Here is a 25,373-nt window from a genome sequence, read left to right as displayed (position 1 = left end):
AAAATATTAATAATACTTAGGTACTTAGATACTTAGGTTAAATAATGAGGCCAAGATATGTATTTAACTCTGACCCCGGTTAAAAATATTTTGGGCCTAGTGCGAGCATACAAGTATCGCAACAATGAACCCACTTGCCACATCTTAAAAAGCACATTTAATTCATTGTTAATTACAAGATTTATAAAGTTCACTCCGCAGGATTTTGATTTCTTATTTAACAAATAATTATACAATGGTCGAGCCAAAGGAACATACGGTATAGGAACATAAGGAAAAATAAGATCTTGACAAGTTTGGAGTATGGTAAACATAAAAACCTTTTTAAATTATCTCTTTGGTATACTATATTGATTGCTATTAATCGTCGTAGTCATAGTTGTTAACTGGTTCGTATTTGACGTACATCTGTAGGCACGCCACATCCATCCCGTCTTTCACTATGTAACAGTCCGTCTTAAATTCCCCATATACGCCTTCTTTGAGAACATTGCTCATGTTCGCCAAGTAGTTCTCCGCGTGGTAGTCTCCCTGTAAATATTTCTGAGCTTAAAACCATTGAAAGAAGAAAAAAATCCTACAAAAAAATGTACTACCTACATCAATATTTTGATAACGAATAGAATATTTGATAAGGAATCCGAAGAGATTAAAAACCTTTTTTTTTACGTTTTTTTTTTACATGTATGTAAAATGCGAAATACAACCTAAATGTAGATTGTAGCGTCTCCAATTTCTGGCGTAGGTATACCTGACAATCCAATCTTTACATGCATTATGTAAAAAGATACAACGCAGCTCTACTACAGAAAAGTTTTGAGATGTACCTAACGTGAAACCAAGTTGGTTATTGTACGAGGGTTGCCTTTTATATTCCGGGATTTGAGAATAAATAAACTAGTGCTACCATCTGCCAACTTACATTTTTACGGTAATACTTACGGTAACGCTTACTAAACATTTTGGCGGTAATATGAAGAAAAAAAAGTTATGACTCGACCGTGTTTTGTTTTTAATTGTCGGGTCATACAGAAATTCGGTACAAAAAGCGTTCACATCGCATACAAAAATACTTTGTGAGCCTACGGCTAAATTCATTTTTTGTCAAGTATGTATTTATGCAAACCTAAGTTTTTGTCATTGCTGTAGTATTTTATGCAGTTGATAATAAGATATAAAAAAAAAATTTTTTCGTTCCAAAATCTCCTGTGGTCAGTTATGAGGACCTTTATTTTTCATCGATCAAGCATTAAAAATATTAAACAATTAGAATTGAGTTTTTGTTTTCATATTTTAGAAAATAGCTTTAGAAAATAACTAATAATCTAGTATACGTATAATTAAAAAATAAACTGAACTTCTACTATGAAAAAAAGTGAATATATTGCTCAATCGACCTAGAAGCCAAACGAGTGATCGCATCCTTAACTCCTGATTCCCTGTCAATAATACCAAACGATTGATGGACGCGTACGCGCAATTTATAATCAAAAAAATATATTATTGTTTCATAAACTGTGCATGTAAAAGTTCAGTGCGTCTTTCCTGTTCTACAAATGAACTGGTAAGTAATGTATTTATTAACTGCTTATTGGCTGCTACATCTTATTGGGAGCAAAAGTCACAGACAGCGTTGATTAATAATAGTGGCGTGATATCTTAGCGGGTAAATTCAAAATTCATACGTGTGCATCTCTTCGGTGGACATATTTTCTGTGGTAAAGGTGTCCACAGGAAAGAAAAATGTCCTCAGAAAAGACTTTCTTTGGTAAGTTTTACTTTGTTTTCTGCTGTTTTCATGGTTTGATTCTTGTTTTATGGCATGTAACGCATGTTAATGTATTGTTATAGCATCAATGCCACGAGGGACGGAGAGGGAAGTCCTTTCTGAGGAAGAAAAAAAGAAACTGCGCAGAGAACAAAAGAAAATTAGTATGCAAAGAGCCCGTGCAAAAATGAGTGAAACTGATCTTGAAAAAACGACGTAAAGACGAGAGAGATATAAACTGAAGAAGAGTAAAGGTTTGATAAAAACAATTAAAGATTTCACGCCTAGGCAACGACAGATGCGTAAAGTGTGGAGGGAGAAAGCAGTTAAAGCAAGACAAAAGAAAAATAATATGAAAATCGCTCTAAGTGCACGAAGTACTGCAAATCAAATTGTTGCCTGTTTCTTTGGAAAAACTGGGCATATTGCAACCGTTCCTTTAGAAAAACGTAAAACGGTTAATTCTGAATGGTATATATAACCATTTGTTTGCCAGAGGTGATTGAAAAAGTCAGGGAAGCCAATCGCCGCAAACACGACTATACTGCACCACGATAATGCGAGCCCCCACCAGTCGGCACAAACATCCGCCTTTTTAAAAGCTCAAAATATCGATTTTATGGGTCACCTGCCGTATAGTCCTGATTTGGCCCCCAATTATTGTTTTTTGTTCCTGCACAGCAAGGGCAAACTGCGCGGACAGCGTTTTTTGACACCTGAAGCAGCGGTCGATGCGTTCAAAACGCACGTTTTAAGCCGCGTCTCCACCAAGCGCACGCGCCCGCGAGGCAGCCTCGCGAGCCAAATGCTCGGTCTATGTGGACGTGCCTCGAGGCCGTTCGGGCGCACGTTGGCTCGGCCGTGCGTGCCTCGGGGTTGAGCCGTCCGCTGTCGGTAAATGTGGCATGCTCAAAGGTGCCTCAGTGTGCGCTGTTCGTTCGGTGTGGACTGGTGGTGGTTTTGGCTCGCGAGCGCAAATAGTTTTAAATAATTATGAACTCTCAAGAGCAGTCGATCCGTTTGATTCAACTATATGGTGAACATAAGGTGTTGTGGGATCCCAAACATCCAAAACATTTAAATAAATTTACGCGGGAAGACTGTTGGAGGAAAATGTCTGCAGAAATGCAATGTTCTGTTGATGAGGTTAAAAGGAAAATGGATTCATTGTTGGGATCATACAGGCGCGAAAAAAGCAGAGAAAAGAAAAGCCATGTTACAGGTTCAGGTAAAGATTGCTTTATTATTTATTTCTATTATTCATTTACGAACAAATACTTATCTCTCAAAGAAAAAGCGAATACCTAGGTACCGTTTTGATACCTACACAGAAATAGGATTTGAATACAAAAGATTCGAACTGATTGCAATGCACGCGTCACAAGAAAACTTCAATTTTATAAACTATTATTTTATCATAAAATGTCTAATCATATTTATATTATAATATTCATTGTATTTTTTTCTGCTGCAGGAGCTGAAGACGTATATACATCAAAGTGGTTTGGGTACCCTTATTTTGATTTCATGAGAAACAAAAATGAACCTGGAGATACTCAGGATACGATGCCGATCGTAAGTATGTTTTGTATTATGCATACTGAAGTTGCCATGGAATAGAGCCATTAGTTACAAAATGTTCTGCTAAGTACAACCGTGTTTCTTTTGCGTTATTAGTACCTCGCCTAGGAATCGCTGCAATTGGTGTGAATGTAATTTCATTTATATTATTTCTCCATTGGCCGGGAATTAGTACACCATCTTCAAGTTCCCTGTCAAATAGCTCGGGTGGAATATTATTAGTGTCCGACCGAAACATGTTTTTTTGCCGAAACCGAAACCGAATGTTCGGCTTTGGCTCTAGTTTCGGCCGAAACCGAAACCGAAACCGAAACTTTTGTAGACTTGTTAAAATCGTTGAAAAAATGTCATAAAACCGCTTTTACACACATATTATGGGGCTGTCAACACCCAATGTCCTTGAAATTGATGTTACTTAAGCAGTTTTTTATGAAAATTACTAGAGTTAGACCAAGATAATTCTGCAACGATTTTGATAAGTTGATAACACACGCAGTGCAAGTGTTATTTTAAACGTCAAAACTTTTATGAAATTATGACGTATGCTATCAAAATCATTGCAGAATTTTCTTGGTCTAACTATATTCATTCACCAGTCAAGCTAACATGTAGACACAGGGCCAACCAAAAACGCGAGCGCAGCGAGCGCGAAATTTTTTGTTAACAATATCGCAAGGCCGGGTACCGATCTTCACCTGGGCCGAAAAGTCCGAAGTGCCCCATTGAGGCGAACTTTCATGCGAAGTCAAAGCCGTGCTTAAGGCTTAAGGATAAGTAGTTGAGCACAGACTCCAACCAATGTCCATTGTATTCAAAAGCGAGACCGCAGGCCGAGCATGGCGCAGCGAGGCCAAAGGCTAAGCTGAAGTAGAGGACATGTGGAACACAAACCAATGGTAAATTGAGGTAAAAAGTGAGGCTAGTTTTCTTATTATTATCTTGCCCAGGGCCCAGTAACATGCGACAGTGCTATCTCATTCACTTATAGGTATTGACAGCCTCTTAAGACTGCGTCAACCGTCCAGTGGCGCCCTCATTAGTGGAATTGTGTTTTATAATAAACCAATTAATGTCTGTACCTAATATACATGAATCAGTATATGTAGGTATTAATATTGTTGTCCTACTTATTCCCCAACTTTTGGTCTTTGTCCGAAGTACCATTTCGTAAGTTTCGGCCCGGCCGAAAGGTTCGGCCGTTTTTTGGCCGAAACCGAAACTACAGCCGAAACATGATTTTTTGGCCGAAACTGGCCGAAACCGAAACCGAAACCGAACCTTCGGTCGGACACTAAATATTATTGGTAGAAGTGTTTTTCCGGATATAGTTATACAAATATATAGCTGCTAAGACTACTTTTCTCGCTTTGTTTGGATCTAGCAAAATGGGTTTTCTAAAAACGCGAAAAACAGCACTTAATATGCCAAATGCATTTTCAACGACACGTCGAGCTCGGCTGAGGCGATAATTAAATATTCTTTCTTTGGAACCATGTCCTGGGTTACCATCAAATGGCTTCATGGTATATTCGTTCAGTGCAAATGCCTTATCTGACAAAATAAAATAGGGCACTTTCGTTACATATGGTATTTCCAATATCCTCTCTTTAGGCACGTTTAATTCTTTAGATTCTAGTTTTCTATATAATGACGTGTTTTTAAAAACTCCACCATCCGAGATACGCCCTTTGCTACCTACGTTCACATACAGAAAATTGTAATTAGCATCAACCAATGCAAAGAGGACAATGCTTGGGAATTGCTTATAATTGATATAATCAGTCCCACTATTAATTGGTGCTTGTAACATAACATGTTTTCCATCCATTGCTCCAATCACATGGGGGAAATTCCATTTGTTCTCAAATTCTTCCGATATAGCTAGCCACTCTTCTTCTGTAGACGGAATCTAAAAAAAATACTAGGTATTATTCATTGCATTTATGTTTTTGCTTTGTCCTAACCCAACACAAAAACAGTGCTGTTGGTCATTACCAACAGCACCGTTTTGTGTAGACAATGTAGTAAAAATGTGATTTTACTACATTGTGCATTTCACTAGAAATGGGCCCTCAACCAATTCCTTATCATTAAACTAAAAAAAACCGGCCAAGTGCGAGTCGGACTCGCGCACGGAGGGTTCCGCACCATCAACAAAAAACAAGCAAAAAAACGGTCACCCATCCAAGTACTGACCCCGCCCGACGTTGCTTAACTTCGGTCAAAAATCACGTTTGTTGTATGGGAGCCCCACTTAAATCTTTATTTTATTCTGTTTTTAGTATTTGTTGTTATAGCGGCAACAGAAATACATCATCTGTGAAAATTTCAACTGTCTAGCTATCACGGTTCGTGAGATACAGCCTGGTGACAGACGGACGGACGGACGGACGGACGGACGGACGGACAGACGGACGGACAGACGGACAGCGGAGTCTTAGTAATAGGGTCCCGTTTTTACCCTTTGGGTACGGAACCCTAAAAAGGATGACATTAACAAATAAAGGGACACTGTTTGCTAGTTTCAACTATGCACACGAGAGATATTAACGAACAAAAGAAAAACCGTGGCAGGATAAAACAAAAGCACAAATAAATAACCAGGAAGGAACAACAAAACAATTTGCACAAGCCAGGTCAGTTAACCGGCTAGTAACAACAGATGCACGTGCCCCCATTGTTCCTCAGATAGACCCAATCAACCAGAAACGGCTGAGCGACAAAATTGTAATTTAAACTAACGCGCAAAGGTTCAAAATAACGTAGCGGTAGGTTGATGGTTTCTGCAATAAGTCGTGTTCTCACTGCTTATAACATTTCATAACAATTTTTGTTTTCAGGAGGTCCAGCGGTCTTCTCCAATTTGTGAGGTGGTCGTACATACTGACAACGATTCATCGAACCAGGCACAACAATCGCAGTCTAACACAGATGAAGGAGGATCACTACAGCCTGAAACTTCAGCTAACATGCCTTTACAAGAACCTCCACGTAAAAAAAAACGTAATAATAAAAATCCGAAATCTCAAACGCAGCCGCAGGTAGATTCTGCAGATACCATGCTTCAAGAAGCCTTTCAGTTCTTACAAAAGTCTTCTAACGACGTCAATAATCCATACTTTTCCTTTGGAAAACACATAGCTAATGAATTAAAAAAATATGATCACCATACATTAGCCTGTGTAAAGAACGCGATAAATAATATTATTTTTGAAGCTGATTTAGGCAAATACTCGCGGCATTCATCTACATCCTCATCGTCACTAGCCATGACACCGTTGTCACCTATGTCACAAGTTATGATACCGTCACCTGCCGCTGTATCATCACCTGCCGTTACCGATGCACAATATTTAGATTTGCAAGATGAGGACACACCAAATTTGTAAAAGAATAACGCGATACACTAAAGTTAGGTAATTGAATGATTGTAAAGCTAAAATAAATATTATACATAAATATTTTTTTTACTTACCTTTACGTAATCACTTAAGGTTTCGATAATAGCGTCGCAAACATCTGGAATTATTTTTGAAATACTCTGTTTCGATATTCGAAATAAGTATTGCAAGCTGGTATAAGAGTCCCCACTTGCTAAAAATCTTAAAGTTATTAAAATTCTTTCTCTCACAGTTATTGCTTCTCTATAATTTGTGTCGCACTTTTTAACTTTCTCAGATAACAATGAGCACAAATTTTCAAAATCTTCCAGGGACATACGTGTAAAATTATGTACGGTTTCGTCATGTGTCAAATCTTGAAATAATTTATTGCCGTGTTTATTGCGACGCTCATAAAGTTTTTTTATCCACCAGCGTCTTGGTCTTTTCTTAAAACGTGAGTTTTTCCTCTTTTTTAAACAATAAGCCACTAGAAAAATAGCACCAGCAGAAATAACACAACTATCCATTGTGAATTGCCTCGGACTTCTGATGGCTCGGTCTGCCTCGCGAGGCTCGCCTCAGTGTCTCCGAGCTAAACCTCGAGGCTGCCTCGCGAGGCCAGGCTCGCGAGCCACACATCCGAGGCTGCCTCGCGAGCGCGTGCGCTTGGTGGAGACCCGGCTTTAGAGGTGTCCCCATCGGAGTGGTCGAAATGCTTTAAAAATTGGTTTAATCGAATGAAAAAATTTGTAGACCTCAAAGGAGAATATTTTGAAAAGCAATAAAGTCATTTTTGTTAATATAAAGTTGTTTATAATTTCAAATTCCGAAATATAAAAGGCAACCCTCGTAGTCAGTGCCAGGTTGTGTTAAAACCGTATCAATATTAGATACCTTGAATTTATTATTCTATACAATAACGACTTTGCGAAAGGTTTTTTAGCTTTCATCGTACACATTATCTACATCACCAAACCGTTTAATTTAAAAATTGTTTTTTACTTATTTTATTTCCGTACTAGAACTTACTTTCGGAATAGGGAATGTGGGCGGGTCAATCCCAACGAACGCAAATGCTCTCCTCGCGCTCTCTTCTCCGTATTTTTTCACTGATTCGGCCAAGCAATCAGTCTTCCGAGTAGAGAAATGTTTGCACCCACCGATCACCATCTTGCATATTTCTAGGCGCCCCTAAACAGTTGCAAAAGTTTGAAGGTCACTCAAAGTAGGTATACAAAACTACTAACACTTTCGTGAATAACAAACTTGTCTCAAATGTCCAAAAGTCAGTCATCGGATTGGAAACGACAAGGCCACAGTAGCTTACTAGTTCTAGTTGTAATAAGTCATTCACAAGCGGGATATCTGTTATATGTTATAGAGACGACAAGAGCTTTAAAACGAGAGAAAAGAAACAGGAACTGGAAGTGGAGGAACCATTGGACCTCATTTACCCGGCCGACTTAGGATTTACGAGCTCAACAACAACAACACCACCTCAGAAAGACGTTCATAGAGTAATTACGAGGGCAAGTGAAAGAGACTCATCACTATCGCTATCAATATCGCCCACCCTCTCCAGCGCATCGTCATCGCCATCACCAACACCACAAGCTGCACCAGTAAACCCACATACATCTGCACTCCAACAATCACCATGTGCATCACCGAGACTCCCCTCCCCCCTAAACGCTACATCCCCCCACTTGAGGTCCTTAAGAAATTATTATCCCCTCACCTGCGCTGGCCATCTCAACATAACCAGATAACGGCAGCAGAGAAAGGAGTGGAGGAAGTTGGAGAACGACCTGGAGAGGTATCGTCGACAACTACAACAGAAGCAACACCATGCAGTAAAAGAAGCAGCAACAAAAGAAAAAGATGAGAAGCGAAGATGGGCGGACTACACACAGGGTTGGGCAGTATTTCAATTACATGTATTTGAAATACGTATTTGAAATACAAATTAGTATTTTGTATTTGTATTTCAAATACTACCTCAAAAGTATTTTGTATTTGGTATTTCAAATACTGCACTCACATGTATTTAGTATTTTGTATTTCAAATACTTCAAGCTTCAAAATACATTTCTATAAATACATTTTATTAAATTGTATAATCCTAAAATGTCTAATCTCTCGCACAAGCTGTGAGCCGACCGCGAACCTCTGATCCAGCCGAGATACAATTTTCATTGGCTGGATACTGGATCTATATTAGGTCAACTTCTGCGTGGAACTTTTCGTTTAAATCTAGGGGATAGGGTCATTGCAGTAGTTTCCGTCCATACACTAGTTTTCGACGACTTGACGGATTATCAAATATATATTTCATTTTTAATTTACTACTTTTTGCGAAATCTTCATCTTCTTCGCGTTGTCCCGGCATTTTGCCACGGCTCATGGGAGCCTGGGGTCCGCTTGGAAACTAATCCCAGTAATTGGCTAGTTTTTACGATAGCGACTGCCATCTGACCTTCCAACCCAGAGGGTAAACTAGGGCCGTAATTGGAATTAGTCCGGTTTCCTCACGATGTTTTCCTTCACCGAAAAGCGACTGGTAAATATCAAATGATATTTCGTACATAGTTCCGAAAAACTCATTGGTTCGAGCCGGGGTTCGAACTCGCGACCTCCGGATTGCAAGTCGCACGCTCTTACCGCTAGCCCACCAGCGCTTCCTTTTTGCGAAATATCATTGTTATATGTAGACAGATATATTGCTTAGACGCCTTAGACATAAGGATTGAAATCAGTCCAAATTTGTGCAGGAATGTAGGTATATATTCAAATTTCGTCAAGTGGACGTAAACTAGAGCTGGACGAAAACTAGCGCAATGACCCTATAAGTTTATATGAAAGGATATTCGTTAACGTTAAAACTAAATGCTAAACAAAAAAATAATTAAAGGTATATTTTGTAATTGAAATACATTATTTTAAACACTGTAATTTGTATTTTGTATTTCAAATACCCGTCACCAAAGTAGTTTGTATTTTGTATTTCAAATACTTTTAAAAATGTATTTTGTAATTTGTATTTCAAATACGTGGAAGCCAGTATTTTGCCCAACCCTGACTACACACGACGCTTGGCCTGAAACCATAGAAACCGCAGAAACTGAAAAAGTCACGGAGCCGTCGTCTGACGAGACCAAAAACCAAAACATCAACGGGACGAGTGACGACGACAAAAATCAAAATAAAGTAAATAATCTACATAAAATCAAACAATGCACCCTATGCGGATACACCACGCGTAGCGGACACATGCTGCGACACCAGTGGGCCCAACACAAAGCACTTACGGAAATAAAAGGGAAAGAAACCTTTCGAGAACTATGGATCATTCGAATGCCATAAACCGACAAAATATTGCCCACAACGCTAGGTACCTTCCTCCACTGTGGCTAGTAAACGCGGTGACGGGCACAAATGCAGAATGGCTAAAAGCATTATACACCGGACTCATCCAAGATAAATAATTTAATTTATTATAAGAAACATAAAATTCAAATCATATGAATACAATCAAACAAATGAAATCGAATCAGGAAATCACAGGACAAGTAACAAGAAACGCTGCTCCACGACCGGGCTGCTCCACCGAACCTGGCTACCATACAACTCAGTCCCACGGAGTCACCAATCGCCGCTGCTCCACATAACATCACTATTATTATTAGCATTAGTATTATATAATTGATTAAAATTGAAATATAATTGAACTCATTGCCACTTTGAAAAAAAAAACGAGATTTGAAAGTATTATAATAAAAGAAAATTTGATACGAACGCCGTAAGATTCATCAAGATCTTCTAACAAGGACACGTTGCCGTTGAAAGCGTCGTGCGTGCGGTTGAGCTTGTGCCGTCGCACGCGCACTCGCCACGGCATCTCTGAATCCCGTGCGCACTCTTGTACGTTCAGGATTAACCATGTGCCCGGCCCCTACAATCAGCATGAAACAATAATCATTAGGCACTCGAACGCCTCGGATTTAGAGTGCCCAATGATTTTTTAACATCTACTTACCAACATATTTTCCCCTATAATGCCAACTAACAGAAAACAACAGGAAACCAACCCGCTTATTAAGAGGTGTACAAGCATTTTAGAAGCCTGGAGTAAATAGCGGACGCAGCTACCAGCTATGTTAGGTATATTTATAACATGACACACAATTGTGTCACTCATAACAATTGGTGCGTCGTGTTTTTCATGACGATTTTATCTATTAACCATTATCTGCTTGTTTTACATGTAACCAAACATGTAAGTTCTTTTATATCACATTCACACGGTATTAACCCTTCGTCTGTGTTGGTATAGGATCCTGTCTTTACCACTGTCTGTGGCGCGAAGCGAAATTTAAAGACCATCGCCTGTGGTTGTTTAGGATCCTGTTTTTACCATCGTATGCGTATGATGAGGATCCGTATCATTACTACCTCTGCCTATTTTTTGCGATTTAATACCTTATCTCTAAAATTGGAGGGTCTATTATTCTATTGAACTAAAATTGGATTAACGATAAATCATAGACAAGCATCAGTTCGGAAATTCATTCGTTCATTCGGTTGTAAAGCGAAATTCTCGCACACCGAAAACTGTCACCAACGCGTGCAAGTCGCAGCCGTCGCAGGTGCAAAAATAACGGAAAACGAGAAGTAAATGTAAGTAAAAGTTATATTTTATTGTTCTTTATGTAATCTAAATTCAGTTTTGATAAACTTCAAGTGCTAAATGTGGTTCATTTTTAAATTATCTTATTTTCAACACCTTCATTTGTTTCACATAACTTTTTGTTCTTTTTTCTTTCAATTGTTATAAAGTTATGCTCTTCTCGTAAATCTCAAGAATTATATGATATTGAAGGAAATTTCATGGAGAATCTGAATATCTATTCGGTTTGTCCCAGTAGTTCCTAAAAACTTGCCAAAATATAATTTTATCGAGCTGTATCGAATAACACACGCACACACGCGCAAGTAGAAAATGGAGGACGTCGTATATGTATACACGACAGCCTGTCAATTTCAAAATCGACCGTTGACTTTTGAAAGTACAGCTATTTCGTTTGTGTTATGATCGATAGAAACAAATTATGTATATTCATAATAATAAATTCAGCATAAATGAATAATATATGACTTTTTTTTCATTTGATCACAAATGCTTAGTTTTGATGGCATCAATTTCATGAAATCAACTTCTATTGACCTGATGATGACCAGGCCAGGGTCGACGGGTTCTAGGAGGTTATTGGCGATAGGAATTTCGGATTTGAACACAACTATTTTTAACATTTTTAACATATCTGCCCTTTTTAGGATAAAATGGATGGTTCGGGCCCTTCAACGCCTGCTGGACAACCGTTGGTCTTGGCCTTGCCTGTCCATATAACGCCTCAGGGCACTATTAATGTCGTGGAAGGCCAAAACGTTGTCTTAGAACGAAGCAATTCGGGGAGAATGCGTGTAAGTAAAAATATGTGTATTTTAATTTTTTGTTACTTGTTTTGGCTGTTATTTTGAATTAAGAATTTGTTTAACAGACTTGGGGATCATCCATTAATTACATCACACGTTTAGGGGGAGGGAGGGGGTCAAAACATGTGACATATTGTGACATGGGGGAGGGGGGAGACACAAACTTTGTAAACTCAGTAACCGAAAATTTATTTAAATTATTATATTCGTTGTACATTTAAATAACAAGTTTTTAAAACGATAATCGTTTTTATTCGTTTAATTTTCTTTCCTAAGTAGTTTTGGGTTATAAAATTACTAATATTTATATCGTCAAAAATATTTTGATAAAATATTAATAATACTTAGGTACTTAATTCGATTTGGCGATTTCGTAGAAAAAATGTGACGTCACACTAGGGGGGAGGGGTTTGCCAAATGTGACCAAGTGTGACAAGGAGGGGGAGAAGGGTCAAAAAACCTAGAAATTCGTGTGACGTAATTAATGGATGACCCCTTATCGGCCGGAGACATTAGCTGTTGGTGACAACATAGAGGTCGAGGCGCAGGAGAACTCCACATTTACACCACGTCGCCTGTTTTCTGAGGAATATGTAAGTATATTTCTACACATAGCCAGATCTATTCCGATAGACCAAAACAGATTACTGTGATACTAAGAAACGTATTTTAATAAGACTTAACTTTCAGTATTACATGGATCAATTGATGTTTCAACGCTCGTGAAGTGTCTCCAGCATAACGAGTTCGTACCTAGGGGTCATGCATTAATTACGTCACACGAATTTCTAGGTTTTTTGACCCCTCCCCCCTCCTTGTCACACTTGGTCACATTTGGCAAAGCCCTCCCCCCTAGTGTGACGTCACATTTTTTCTACGAAATCGCCAAATCGAATTAAGTAAGTACCTTGGCGAAGTGTTTAGGATATTTTCCTAAAAAAGAAACTCCAGTCGCATACTGTGATGACAAAGGATTCACCCAATTCCGTCGCGATAGCAAAAACGAAGCTACAATTAAATTTCGCAAGAGATACGTCGTAGTAAAAATGATCAAATAGTTCAATAGTACCTAAGCATAGAAAGCACGTTTGAGTAAATATGCTAAGTATTAATGTATGATCTTTGGGTCTTCTCAAACAATCCCGCTCTACTCCTCAAATATGACTTTCACATTAATTTAGATTAGAAGCATGTTCGGATTGTTCGGCCCTTGCCATGATACAATATTTGTGTAAATAAATGACAAAGGGTATCGACATCGACGCTGCGTTAAGTTCGGAAGAGATTAGAAATAATGAAATCGAAATTTACATTTCCAAATGATATATCGGATCGTATTCATGTGCCTTATCGACAGGTGGTCTACTGTAGATATAGCACAGATATAGATGTACATAGTAGCATGTAGCCGTGTTGACAGGAGACAGTTTATTGTATTAGCAGTAGTAAACGGACAATTCGATAGAGCGCCTGTGTTTCAATTGACTACCTTCTACCCCTCACCTCATGGCGACCGTGACGCGTTTTGCCTACGAAGAATTTTTACTACTCACAATGCGCAGTCACCTTCAAATACCGCATGTGCAGTCTTATTCCGGATAGTAATTACAAAATTCGTGACCATGGCGAGCCAATGCCTGAAGTGTGTGTGTAAGCAGAAAAACAAGGAGGCCGTAATAAATCAATTACTAGAAATTAATCCGGAAAACATGGCCCAATCCCTATGACACACAAGGTATATAATCCACACGTTTGACAAATCGCTTAAAAGACCTCATGGACTAGGATAAAATGTTTGGCGGCAAAGTAATAATATTCGCCGTAGACTTCCATCAGATTCCACCGATAGTACCGAATGCTAAATCAGAATCGGACATAATAAACAGTTTCATCACCGCTTTGGGAACAATAATAACTTTCACTCTGACGACATCACAACAAACGATCAAAATTTGCTGAATTTCCATCAGAATTGAGAAAATTGGGATCAAATCAGCTGCCGACGGAAAGATTAAGAAAGATACCAGTAGGTCGTGGCGTCCAAAATTTAATAGACCTTTCCATAATTTCACACGTATCCTTACTTTTGCGTGATCTCATAGATTTAAACGATCCTGTGCAGGTATAACGCACCCGTATAACGCTGGCGTGAAAGAGATCAATGAATACCTATGCAATGAATGAGCTAATGCATTTCTTCAGCGTTGACAAGGTCATCAGTGACGGCCCCGAAGAGTTGTTTTTAACATGGAGTAGACTTCTAACCAAACGGTGTTCCAAAGTAAGATTTAGTGTTAAAAGTCGGTTCAGTTTGCATGATCACTCGTAATCTCTTTTGCTTTCAGTTTTGCCGCTTGTCACCGGTACCAAGGTCATCGTGGTAACGGTAACATCACCTCGCTTCATCATTCCCCAAATGAAATCAACACCAAGACTACTTAATTCCGTGCATTCAATTCAAAGTCCCGATCGAAATGATGAGGACGCAGTTTTCGTTACAGGTGCGTTACGCAATGTCGATTCACAAATCACAGGGCCAAACCATCAGAAAAGTAAACTATAGAAACTACTTATCCTGTCCATTTGTTCAAAGAAAGCTGATGATCATTGCAATCTGTTGCCTCCAAGTAGGCCCGAACGTGGTGAGAGGGGAACATATGAAATTAACACAATCAGGTTGGTATCTTTGGGATTCAATTTACCGAAATTCAAATTCGCAAATTGATCGTTATGTTCGAGAGAATTACGGCTTCAAAATTGAACGACCTCATTATTATGGACAACAAATTAAACAATTTGTAGAAGCGCTAGTAGAGACAGACATGTAAAAGTACTTCTATAGAACTCTCTTATTACCCATGTGAATTTAGCATTAAATAATTAAATGGCTCAAAAATAATGTATTACAATTCACTTCAAAATGCGTCTTTATTTAGGAAGCTAGATTTAAAAACAGGGTGTGAGACGTACTGCAGACTTATAACGTTCGAGAATGACTTAAAAACGATTGAAACTCTTAGGTCCGCCGCGACGAGAGATTTCTGAAGATTCAACAGAAGATCTTAACCATTTTGCATTGCACTTCATAATTTTTTCCCAATCCCATCCTCGTCGCCACTGAGAAGTCCGTACTTAAATGAGTGACTATAGGTATTTAAAAAATAAAAGTCACTATTCGACCGGACACTACTTACCATCGCAGTGGCCAGTGATTTAGCTTTAAATGAAAAATACCAATTTTGTTTCAAAAACACAAGACACTGCAACCAGGGAACAATTCAAAGTTTTTTTTATTATAAATATTTTGATATCCTTTTTTTCAATTCCTATATGTATTATTCAATTAGTCTTATTTTAACATAAAGTAAATAACATGTACTGGCTATGTTACTTTTTCTATAGCATAATTATGACATCTACTCGTATTTTTGTTGTTAACACAAGACCACCCAAACCCCTCTAAACCCAATGGAGCGGATAGCTGCTACAATTAAGTAAATAAAAGCAACAAAAACTCATTATATTTCAAGAACACAAGAGAAAAAATATTAAGTCTTCAAACTCTCAAAAGTTTTAATAGGCTTAATAACTTAAAAAAAAATCTTATGTTTTTCTATGCCCTATAGTTAATAGTTATTTGTACAACAAGTGATCAAAGTTTGATATTTCTTCGAGTGCTTATTTTGAGTCCCGTGCAAGCGAAAGATTCTATAATAGATTCACGAGCGTAGCGAGTGAATCTAATTTAGAATCTTGAGCGTAGTAAGGGACTCAAAAGCGCACGAGATGTAAATAACTTTGATCTCGTGTAGTACACGACATTTTTCACCTCAGCGCAGTGAGAACATACCTATTAGACAACTTGAAAAATGTAATCCTTGTTCATCACTTAATACCTGCACTCATGTTTTCTTAAGATACGAGGGGCGTTCAAAATATTCTCGGTATTGATATCTTACGACCTCTTCTAAAATTTCTTTCGTTACTGGCCGCTAAGGTTTATTCATTGACATTAAAAAAAAGTATAATTCGAACCGAGATAGTCTTTTGTTTTTCTGCAATTGCTGAACAAACATGAACATCATGTGCGAATTGACAATGTTAACTAAATTAGAACATCGATGCGTGATAAAATTCTTGACAAAACAGGGTAAAAATCAAAAAACCATAAAAGAGGAAATGGATTGTGTTTACCGTGAGTCTGCTCCTTCTTTATCTACCATTCAAAAGTGGTTAAGCGAGTTTAAACGCGGAAGGGAGAGTATTGAAGATGACCCTAGACCTGGCCGGCCTGTAGTAGCTACTTCACAAGAAAATATTGATAAAGTGGAAAAACTTATATTGGAAGATGGTCGAGTGAAGGTAAAATCTATAGCACAAGTAACCAATCTCTCTATTGGTACCGTACATGATATTATACATGACCATCTTAATATGTCAAAAGTAAGTGCAAGATGGGTTCCGCGAATGCTGACTCGGCTTCAAAAAGACATGCGTGTAGCTTGTTGTTCCGATTTTATTGACCTGTGCGGTGAAAATCCTGATGAGGTGCTGCAAAGAATAGTTACTGGAGATGAAACCTGGGTTCATCATTATGACCCAGAGAGTAAACAAGAGTCCATGCAGTGGCACATTAAGGGTTCAGCTCATCCCAAGAAGTTCAAGGTCATCCCTTCAGCTGGCAAGGTCATGGCCACGATATTTTGGGATTGTGAAGGAGTATTACTAATCGATTATAAAGAAAAAGGTGTAAATATCACAGGACAGTACTACGCTAACATTCTACGTCAATTAAAGGATGTAATTAAAGAAAAGAGGCGAGGAAAGTTAACCAAAGGTATTCTGCTTCTGCATGACAACGCCCCTGTCCATACTGCTCATATTGCCAAGGCAGCTATTGTTGAATGTGGGTTTAAAACTGTTACTCACCCACCGTATAGTCCGGACTTAGCCCCCAGCGACTTCTTTTTGCTCCCCAATCTTAAAAAGGATCTGCGTGGAAATAAATTTTCTGACGATGAAGCATTGAAGGCGGCAGTGGAGGAGCATTTTTACACGAAAGATAAAAAATATTTTTACGAGGGATTAAAAAAATAATTGATCGATCTTTTAAGTGTATGAACATAGGGGGGGGAGTATATTGAAAAATAAAAATATCAAACTTTTCGTACTTGTTTGTTTTCATTCTCATACCGAGAATATTTTGAACACCCCTCGTATACAAACAATTAAGTTTAATTACCGCAATGGAACACAAAAACAAAACGTAATAATAAATTCCATTAAAATAATATAGAAATAACAAACATTAACTGACACTTCAATCGACAACATTTTTGAAAAAAAAAATCTTTGTAAGATACGGTCCGAATTGCAGATACGTACTATTTGTCAACTATGGTAGAAATTCTTAAAAGTAAAATAATTAATTTTGCGTGATGATCTGTGTATTTTTTGAGTTCGTTATTTTAATTGTACAATAAAATACCTAAAATATAGTATTTTATCAGTTTTTATTAAATCTTAAACTTTATTTTTATTTATTAATTATTAAGAATTCATACTCGTACGTGGTTTGGAACGACGCGGTCTGAAGTTTTTCGGGGGTCTATTATAAACCGTGAATATACTGTTGAATGTCGTTTTAACTTTTTTTTGTCTGTTTCTTTTTGCTAACAGTGTGAAAGGGACAGAGATAATAGAACCCAAGTATTTCGAACTTTTATTAGACCCCGCATGTTGAAATGACATTTGACTATAAAGGTCACTTGAATGTCATTTTGTCTCACTCAGTGAGCAAAATCGCATTTTGCTCACTGTTTTTAAGAATCAAAGTACCCTTGTTCGAGCTGCTGAGGTGAAAATGACATTTTTCAGTTTTTACTTACACCTACATTGCCAATGAACCCACATAAATAAAGAGACAATAACATAATTAATTTTACATGAAGGAAGACCACAAATGATTTTGATTAATAAAACTAGTAAGGACCAAACAATCCAAAAAATACCCTAAAAAGGAGAATAGAAAAAATTGAAAATAAAAAACCTATACAATTCCAAAAAAACAGGCAAAAAAGAACAATTGTTTCGAGCCCAACAATGATTTTGTATTTCCCCATTCTTTTTTTTTCATTTGAGACACTTTTGTCTTAGTGTTTAAATGATTAACAGTAAAAGAATAAAAAAATATTTCGCAATTAGGTAAACTTAACTCATTAGTTAAGACTCAACAAAGAGGATGTTAAATTCATTTAATTTTGAATTATGTTATATTCTCAATATTTTTAATTAATTGCAAGTATTGCAACATTTTTCCTTATGTCAAAAAGAGAGTTGTAGCAGCAGAAATTGTCAATAAGCTGAACCAGAAAGCAAAGTCACCTGACACTCTGGTAAGGCTAGCGAAGATGGCATTGTCAGCACACTCATCACCGCTAGACCTAGAAAATGGACCCGAGGAGAGCTGGAGAAAGAAAGAGACAGCAGAGCCTGGGAGATAGCCATCTTGCAAAGAAATTAGGCGCAGGAGCTCAGAAAGGTATCTGAGAGATACTAGGCTCTCAAGGAAGAATAAGCCATTTTAAACAGGAGACGAACACCACCAGGAAGTTGCTGGAGCATGACATGGATCGATCTCTCGTGCTTTCAAAGGCGAATGCCGCAACCAGAAAAGAACAAAAAGCCGCCACAAAAAGTAACAAGACAAATGCAATGGTGGCGGTGGAAAAACTCGCCGTCAGGTCACTGTTCTTAGATAAGGTGCAAGCGGAAATCCAAAGAATGCCAAAACGTGGCTTTAGAAATATTGTATCTTGGTGGTCATGAATTTTTATTTATTAAATAAAAGATGACTTTATCGACATGGTTTCTTCATTAGAGACCCCAAGACCTGAAAAGAGAAAATTCACAATTTTAGTACCTATTATTATTTAAACTTTATTGCACAACAGGAAATAATAAGTAAATAGCATACTTAATGCCATTATATTTTATCAACTGTGCCTGACAGATATTTGTGAGCACTTATTTTGTCACAAATTTCTCTATCCAGTAAAGAATACAAAGTTATTTAAACTTTTTATTTTAAAGGTGATGTGAAAGTGTGTTATAAATTATAATAATGATTAAAATCATAAGTAAGTACCTGACAATTCATTTCAGTCCTCAAAGGCTTCCAAAGCAACTGCACCGGTATTCAAAGGCTTGGGATGTTTGCTTCTATTCTATCAGAGAAGTCCAAGTGAACCATATTATGTTCTGAACCTCAGCCATATTTGTAAGAAACTAAAAATAGAAAAACATTACATTTTAAAGTATTCCAATACAGTGCAGTCTTTTCCATTTGAGAAATATTTTAAAACAAAGTAAATAGAACTTTCGAGAAGTCGCGTTCTTTCTGTACTTATATTCCACAATCAATTCTAAACTATTAAATAGATTATAAACTAAACAACTGCTTAAGTCCTTCCTAGGACTCCTAGGAGGTTTGGGATGCTTAAACTTCTACGATATGCCTACGATAATTTATTTACTTAGAAAGATACATTTAAGTACTTACTATTTTATTAAACTGAGCAAGTGCTTTTATGATTAAGACAACGAACGACGAACATACTTATATAAATTTAACTTTACAAAACATATGATTAAAATAATTTCAGTGAAATGGTGAATAATTACAAAATCTTACCACTGAATCGTGCCAAAGCAAAGTGCGTCCTTTTGAATTTAGCAGAGACCGGCTTACTACAAAGACGGCGTAACACCTTCATCTTGTAAAATAAGCTGCAGCTTTCATGAGCACAAAAGAAAGAACGCGAGAATGACGCCCAAGACGCGCAATGTGTCGCGTGTCGCAATACGCATTATTCATTATACGCAATAACCAATAAAATTATTAAAACCAGCATGAAATCATAGATTAGTATATATTATTCATGAAATTCGCCATATTTGATTTGGTACATTTTGTTTTATAGCCCATAACAGACGGGCGTACCAGACCGCGAACTTGGTCCGGTTCGATCGTGTATAAAGGCCCCAGTACACAATGGGCCATCGCCGGCCACTCCAAGGGACGCAGCCATGCGGTAGAATGAGATAGCAATATCACTTGCTCCCTCTAACGCATAAATGCGTCCCTTGGATTGGTCGACGATGGCCCATTGTGTACTGGGGCCTTAAAGTAGATCGCCGTACGTCCGTTAAGGCACGTTCAGACGGGATAATTTTTCGCTCAATCATCAAGACCGATTTCTATTCTAGACTTATAATATCTAGTCACTAGTGTCTTGTCTATTAAGTAAGGTCTAATTCACATCTTTCGTTTCTTAGTGCCAATTTTTACCACCGCATACGCTGCGATCGCTTTGCTTACCCGCAATCCGCATCATACAATCAATATACATTTCGCACATAGACAATAAGTAAAAGCAAGAAAGTGATATTTTGACCGGACGAAGGCCGCGATCCTGTACTGTACGCCCGTCTATTAAGGCTTTTATTTCTGAATTATACCTTGTGCACTCGTATTTGCGTCATTTTAGTTAGGGAGGCGAGGTAGCTAAATGGCGTAATTCAACGGCGCCGTCGAGACCTATCAAAATCGAAAGATAAAATAATTTCGAAAAGAAAAGCTCGTATGGCAAAAACCATTTTAGCGGTGGGTTTGGCGTGTACGGTTTTTCAAAAATGTTAAAAAAAAACAGTTACTTGGGCATTCTCGAGCGCGTCAGATATTCATACTACGTATGCCCCGAGTGCCTCTGATAACAACGGTATACTAATCTGCCGGTTTGCGTGGTGGGGGTAGGCATATAAAGTAGTCAAAAATGCAAAAAAAAAAATTTTACTCGAGCGCGTCAGATTTTCGGAAGGGGTGTTAAGTAGGCCCCAAGGAAGCTTCCTTTAAAAAAACTGACGATTTCGGCGTGACGATAAGTTACGATGAATTTTTGAAAATGCAAAAAAAAAAGTTTTTTTGAAATACTCGAGCGCGTCAGATTTTCATAGGGGAGGTTTATCTCGGTATCCTGAAAGCATATTTTTTTAATCTGACAAAAATGTTGGTGGGTTCTCTTAATCTGACCGGGAGTTTGAGTTTTTATGATGCTTCAAGTCAAAAAGTTTTAACTTTGGACAAAAATGTAAAGAGACCTTTTTTGTGTAAAATAAAATTACCTTTTTTGTGTATTTAAACTTTTTTTTTGTAAAATGTATCGTTCGCGACTTATATGCCGCAACGCGTTCTTAGAAAGACGAAATGGCTCCTCCACACTTCCGGTCATGCGGAAACCGGCAGATTTTGTATTTTTAGTAAGTTTTAGATTATATTCTTCAAAATAAAAAAATAAAAAATCGCGCTCGAGAATGCCGGATTAACGTTTTTTTTTTACAAGTTCGCGACCCTATAACTCGGCGGCGTCAAGGACTTATCGTCAGATTAGTTAAATTTAGTCTTTAAACACTAAAATCAACCCCCAATATCTTAAATTGACGCGCTCGAGTATTTCAGACTATCCATTTTTTTTTACTAATCTGATCGTCTATCCTAGGCGCGCGTCACTACATATAGAGCTAAATACTTTACAAGGTTGTTCTATTAGGTCTAAGGTATCTCTCATATCTTAAACTGCCACGCTCGAGTATTGCCGAAAATTCCCCTATTCGCCTCCCTAACTATTTGACACATGACACTGATAACAGCAATAGAACATGAATAGAACGTAAAATATCTTGCACAACGAAATTACAAAGGAAGACAATTGCACTGCGAACTTTTACGTTCTACGTCTTTTAGGGTTCCGTAGCCAAATGGCAAAAAACGGAACCCTTATAGATTCGTCATGTCTGTCTGTCTGTCCGTCTGTCCGTCTGTCTGTCCATCCGTATGTCACAGCCACTTTTCTCCGAAACTATAAGAACTATACTGTTGAAACTTGGTAAGTAGATGTATTCTGTGAACCGCATTAAGATTTTCACACAAAAATAGAAAAAAAAAACAATAAATTTTTGGGGTTCCCCATACTTCGAACTGAAACTCAAAAATTTTTTTTTCATCAAACCCATATGTGTGGGATATCTATGGATAGGTCTTCAAAAATGATATTGAGGTTTCTAATATCATTTTTTTCTAAACTGAATAGTTTGCGCGAGAGACACTTCCAAAGTGGTAAAATGTGTGTCCCCCCCCCCCCCTGTAACTTCTAAAATAAGAGAATGATAAAACTAAAAAAAATATATGATGTAAATTACCATGTAAACTTCCACCGAAAATTGGTTTGAACGAGATCTAGTAAGTAGTTTTTTTTTATACGTCATAAATCGCCTAAATACGGAACCCTTCATGGGCGAGTCCGACTCGCACTTGGCCGCTTTTTTTTTGTTGATGGTGCGGAACCCTCCGTGCGCGAGTCCGACTCGCACTTGGCCGGTTTTTTAAATTTAGGGTTGGCCGGACACCACCGTTATAAATCGGTAGTCGTCTAAGTAAGTAAATCGATATAAATTTTTAATTTTAGGTCGCAACAATTCAATTCAATTCAATGTTTTATTCATAAAATATGCATTTTACACGTCAAATTTTTAAACATTATTAAATTTAGGTAAATTTTGTTATAAATCATATTTACTTAGTGCAAACACCGTAAAATGACAGCTTGACTAATTATATTTAAGAATGATTATATTTATGAAATTAACAAAAATAAATTAAACTATAGCTGGTCAACCAAATCTTGACATTAAAAAAAGGCGCGAAATTCATATTTTCTATGGGACGATATCCCTTCGCGCCTACATTTTTCATATTTGCCGCCTTTTTCTACTGACAAGATCTGGTTGACGAAGTATAATAACTAAATAAATAAATAAAATAAAAAGCCTTTCATTTCCCGCTAAATTATTACAGATATGATTTTGAATAATTTTACGGTTTAGACTCACTTGTTTTAAGTCACTCGCGCGACATGTTTCGGAGAGCCTAGGTCTCCTTTCTCAAGCACTAACAGTGCGAGTCTGTGAGTGCGAGCAGCGTTCACGACGGCCGTGTATCGCGTACTGCGGCACGCCGCGTCGCACGCTGCGCGCGCGCCGAGAAAGACACAAGACACACGAGAGAGACAAGTGAGCAGGGATCGGAACCGGTTTTTTGCAAAAACTTAGAAATAACCATATTTTTCGAATTATTTTATACTCGAAATGTAGGACTCAGTTGTGTTTTTAGGTTACGACTTCGTATTATTAGATTGCTCAATTAGAAATGAAGTAATTAGCAAAGAACGAAAAAATACCGTTTCCGTTCCCATACAAAAAATACCGGTATCCGATCCCTGCAAGTGAGTCTAAACCGTAAAATTATTCAATATTAGCATGTCTCACAACAGTTTAAATTCAGATATGATTTCTTATTATAATGGTTAGTAGGTAAATCAATTTTTGTTTTATGCTTAAGTCTAGTATTTTAGAATTGTTAGTTTGCTTATAAATATTTATTACCTAAATAATTAGTTCAAAACAGGAACCCCTCTCAGGTGAAGGCCTCTTCCAAAGTTTGCCATTTAGATTTTAGATCGGTCTAGTGCTGTTTGATGCCAGTTTGGTCCAGCTATTTTTATGATGTTCTCGTCCCAGCGTGAGTGTGGTCTTCCACTGCGTCGCTTGCCTGGAGGGCCTTTCCATAGAGTGACGATTTTCGCCCACCTGCGGTCTTTAAGTCGCGCCACATGTCCGGCCCATCGCCATTTCAATTTTTGAGCTTGGTATAATAACTAAACATACTAAATTAAAACTACCTAAAGAGTAAAAACCTACAAAAAAAAATTGGCCGCAAGCACAGCCCCAAGTCTGTGCCGTCCGGTAGGATGCCCAGAAGGCTGGCGGCGTTGCCGCGCTGAACGGCATCGCCAATGAAATAAAAATAAATAAATCATTCATATTACAATTGTTATTAGATATTTATAACAAAGCATTATTAAATTTATTATATCTTCTTATTATTATTTATTAACCATATAATTCTAGCTTTATTTAAATCTCAAATAAAAATTCATTAAACGTCAAAATTCGATATAGGTGAACCAGGATCTATTGAGGGTGCGCCATGTTACGGAAATTTGTTGGTACTAATTTCTAGCAATGGCAACAATTTTAATAATAGACAACATCTACCCTCTATGAGAGTTGTCAATATTGACAATGTAAACATTGCTTTGTCTAGTTTCGTGTGAATTATTATTAGACTGCAATAATCATGCCGAAAGTTTTAGATTTTACAGAGAAAAAAGTTGTAAATAGTGAATAAGTATAGTTATTTATTGGAAAAAAAACGTGCGGGAGAGAAATTTCTTCCATTAGAAAACATAACGAAATTAGCATCTGAATTGACGGGTAAGTTTCAAACTTATAGACAAATGTCACTATAGTCAAGTCGTCACGATTTGGTTGATGTCTTAATGACTGAAGAATATTTAGATCCCGATTTTGAGTATAATGTTGAGAACGAGTCAAATTCCTTGATGACTGAAGAATATTTAGATCCCGATTTCAACTATGCTGAATAGAACATATTTGGTACGTTAAATAATTTTATTTGTAAAATTATCTATATAAATTCTTACTTATAACTCTTGCGTTACTTATTGACTTTACGCTATTCATTTTATCTAAATCGAGTCAGCCATTAAAGCGTAAAATCGGAAGAAATATCCAATCATCAAACTTCGCACTTATTAAAGTTGTCGGAATAAAACAAAAATCATCTGCCAATTTCCATTGTCCCCACTATACAAATTGTTGCTATATAAAATTCAAAACGAGCGCCCTCTTGACAATACTCCCAAAGTTCTGGTTTACCTATACCTCAGTCTAGGTGCCATCAATCGTAATCGCTTGCTGTGACAATCGATTTGGGTTAGTTACATCTCTATATACGTCAGTCTAAAGCCCTTGCTACACGGTCGCCGACAAGTCTTCTAACCGTCTGACTTTGGTCTGTCCTTGGTCAAATTTTGTTGGAAACAACTGTCTACACGGTCCGTCCAGACCAAGGCCACGCGGTCTGAGGGGCTTGTCGGCGACCGTGTAGCAAGAGCCCTTGCTACACGGTCGCCGACAAGCCTTCTAACCGTCTGACCTTGGTCTGACCT

The 25,373-nt window shown here is 37.6% G+C and overlaps 2 protein-coding genes and 1 long non-coding RNA gene across 3 annotated transcripts in view; all 3 read right to left on the bottom strand.

The window, feature by feature from the left end:
- Positions 1 to 25,373, bottom strand: part of LOC134654661 (zinc finger BED domain-containing protein 4-like) — a 1,082,235-nt gene that overhangs the window by 572,923 nt on the left and 483,939 nt on the right. The gene's annotated exons all lie outside the window — the stretch shown is intronic.
- The window catches only part of LOC134654688 (uncharacterized), a 403,600-nt gene that overhangs the window by 339,694 nt on the left and 38,533 nt on the right, over positions 1 to 25,373 (bottom strand). The window lies entirely within an intron of this gene.
- On the bottom strand, positions 338 to 10,850 carry LOC134654893 (uncharacterized). The gene is made up of 4 exons (XM_063510353.1): positions 10,769 to 10,850; positions 10,529 to 10,684; positions 7,762 to 7,923; positions 338 to 531 (listed from the first exon to the last, which is right to left on the bottom strand). The coding sequence occupies exons 1-4, from the start codon at positions 10,844 to 10,846 to the stop codon at positions 361 to 363; spliced, it is 567 nt and encodes a 188-aa protein (XP_063366423.1). The 5' UTR covers positions 10,847 to 10,850; the 3' UTR covers positions 338 to 360.

The sequence above is a fragment of the Cydia amplana genome, chromosome 15, assembly GCF_948474715.1.
Source record: "Cydia amplana chromosome 15, ilCydAmpl1.1, whole genome shotgun sequence".
In the NCBI taxonomy this organism is placed as follows: domain Eukaryota; kingdom Metazoa; phylum Arthropoda; class Insecta; order Lepidoptera; family Tortricidae; genus Cydia; species Cydia amplana.
Note: the sequence above shows the minus strand (reverse complement) of the source record. Positions and strands in the feature narration are given on the sequence as shown.

Excerpts from the sequence above, each read along its gene's own strand:
- LOC134654893 (XM_063510353.1), bottom strand. The coding sequence starts at position 10,846 with ATGCTTGTACACCTCTTAATAAGCGGGTTGGTTTCCTGTTGTTTTCTG. Across the intron at positions 7,924-10,528 it reads ATCTTGATGAATCTTACGGC|GGGCGCCTAGAAATATGCAA; the intron begins GTTCGTATCAAA and ends GCAACTGTTTAG. Across the intron at positions 532-7,761 it reads CCACATTCCCTATTCCGAAA|GGAGACTACCACGCGGAGAA; the intron begins GTAAGTTCTAGT and ends AAATATTTACAG.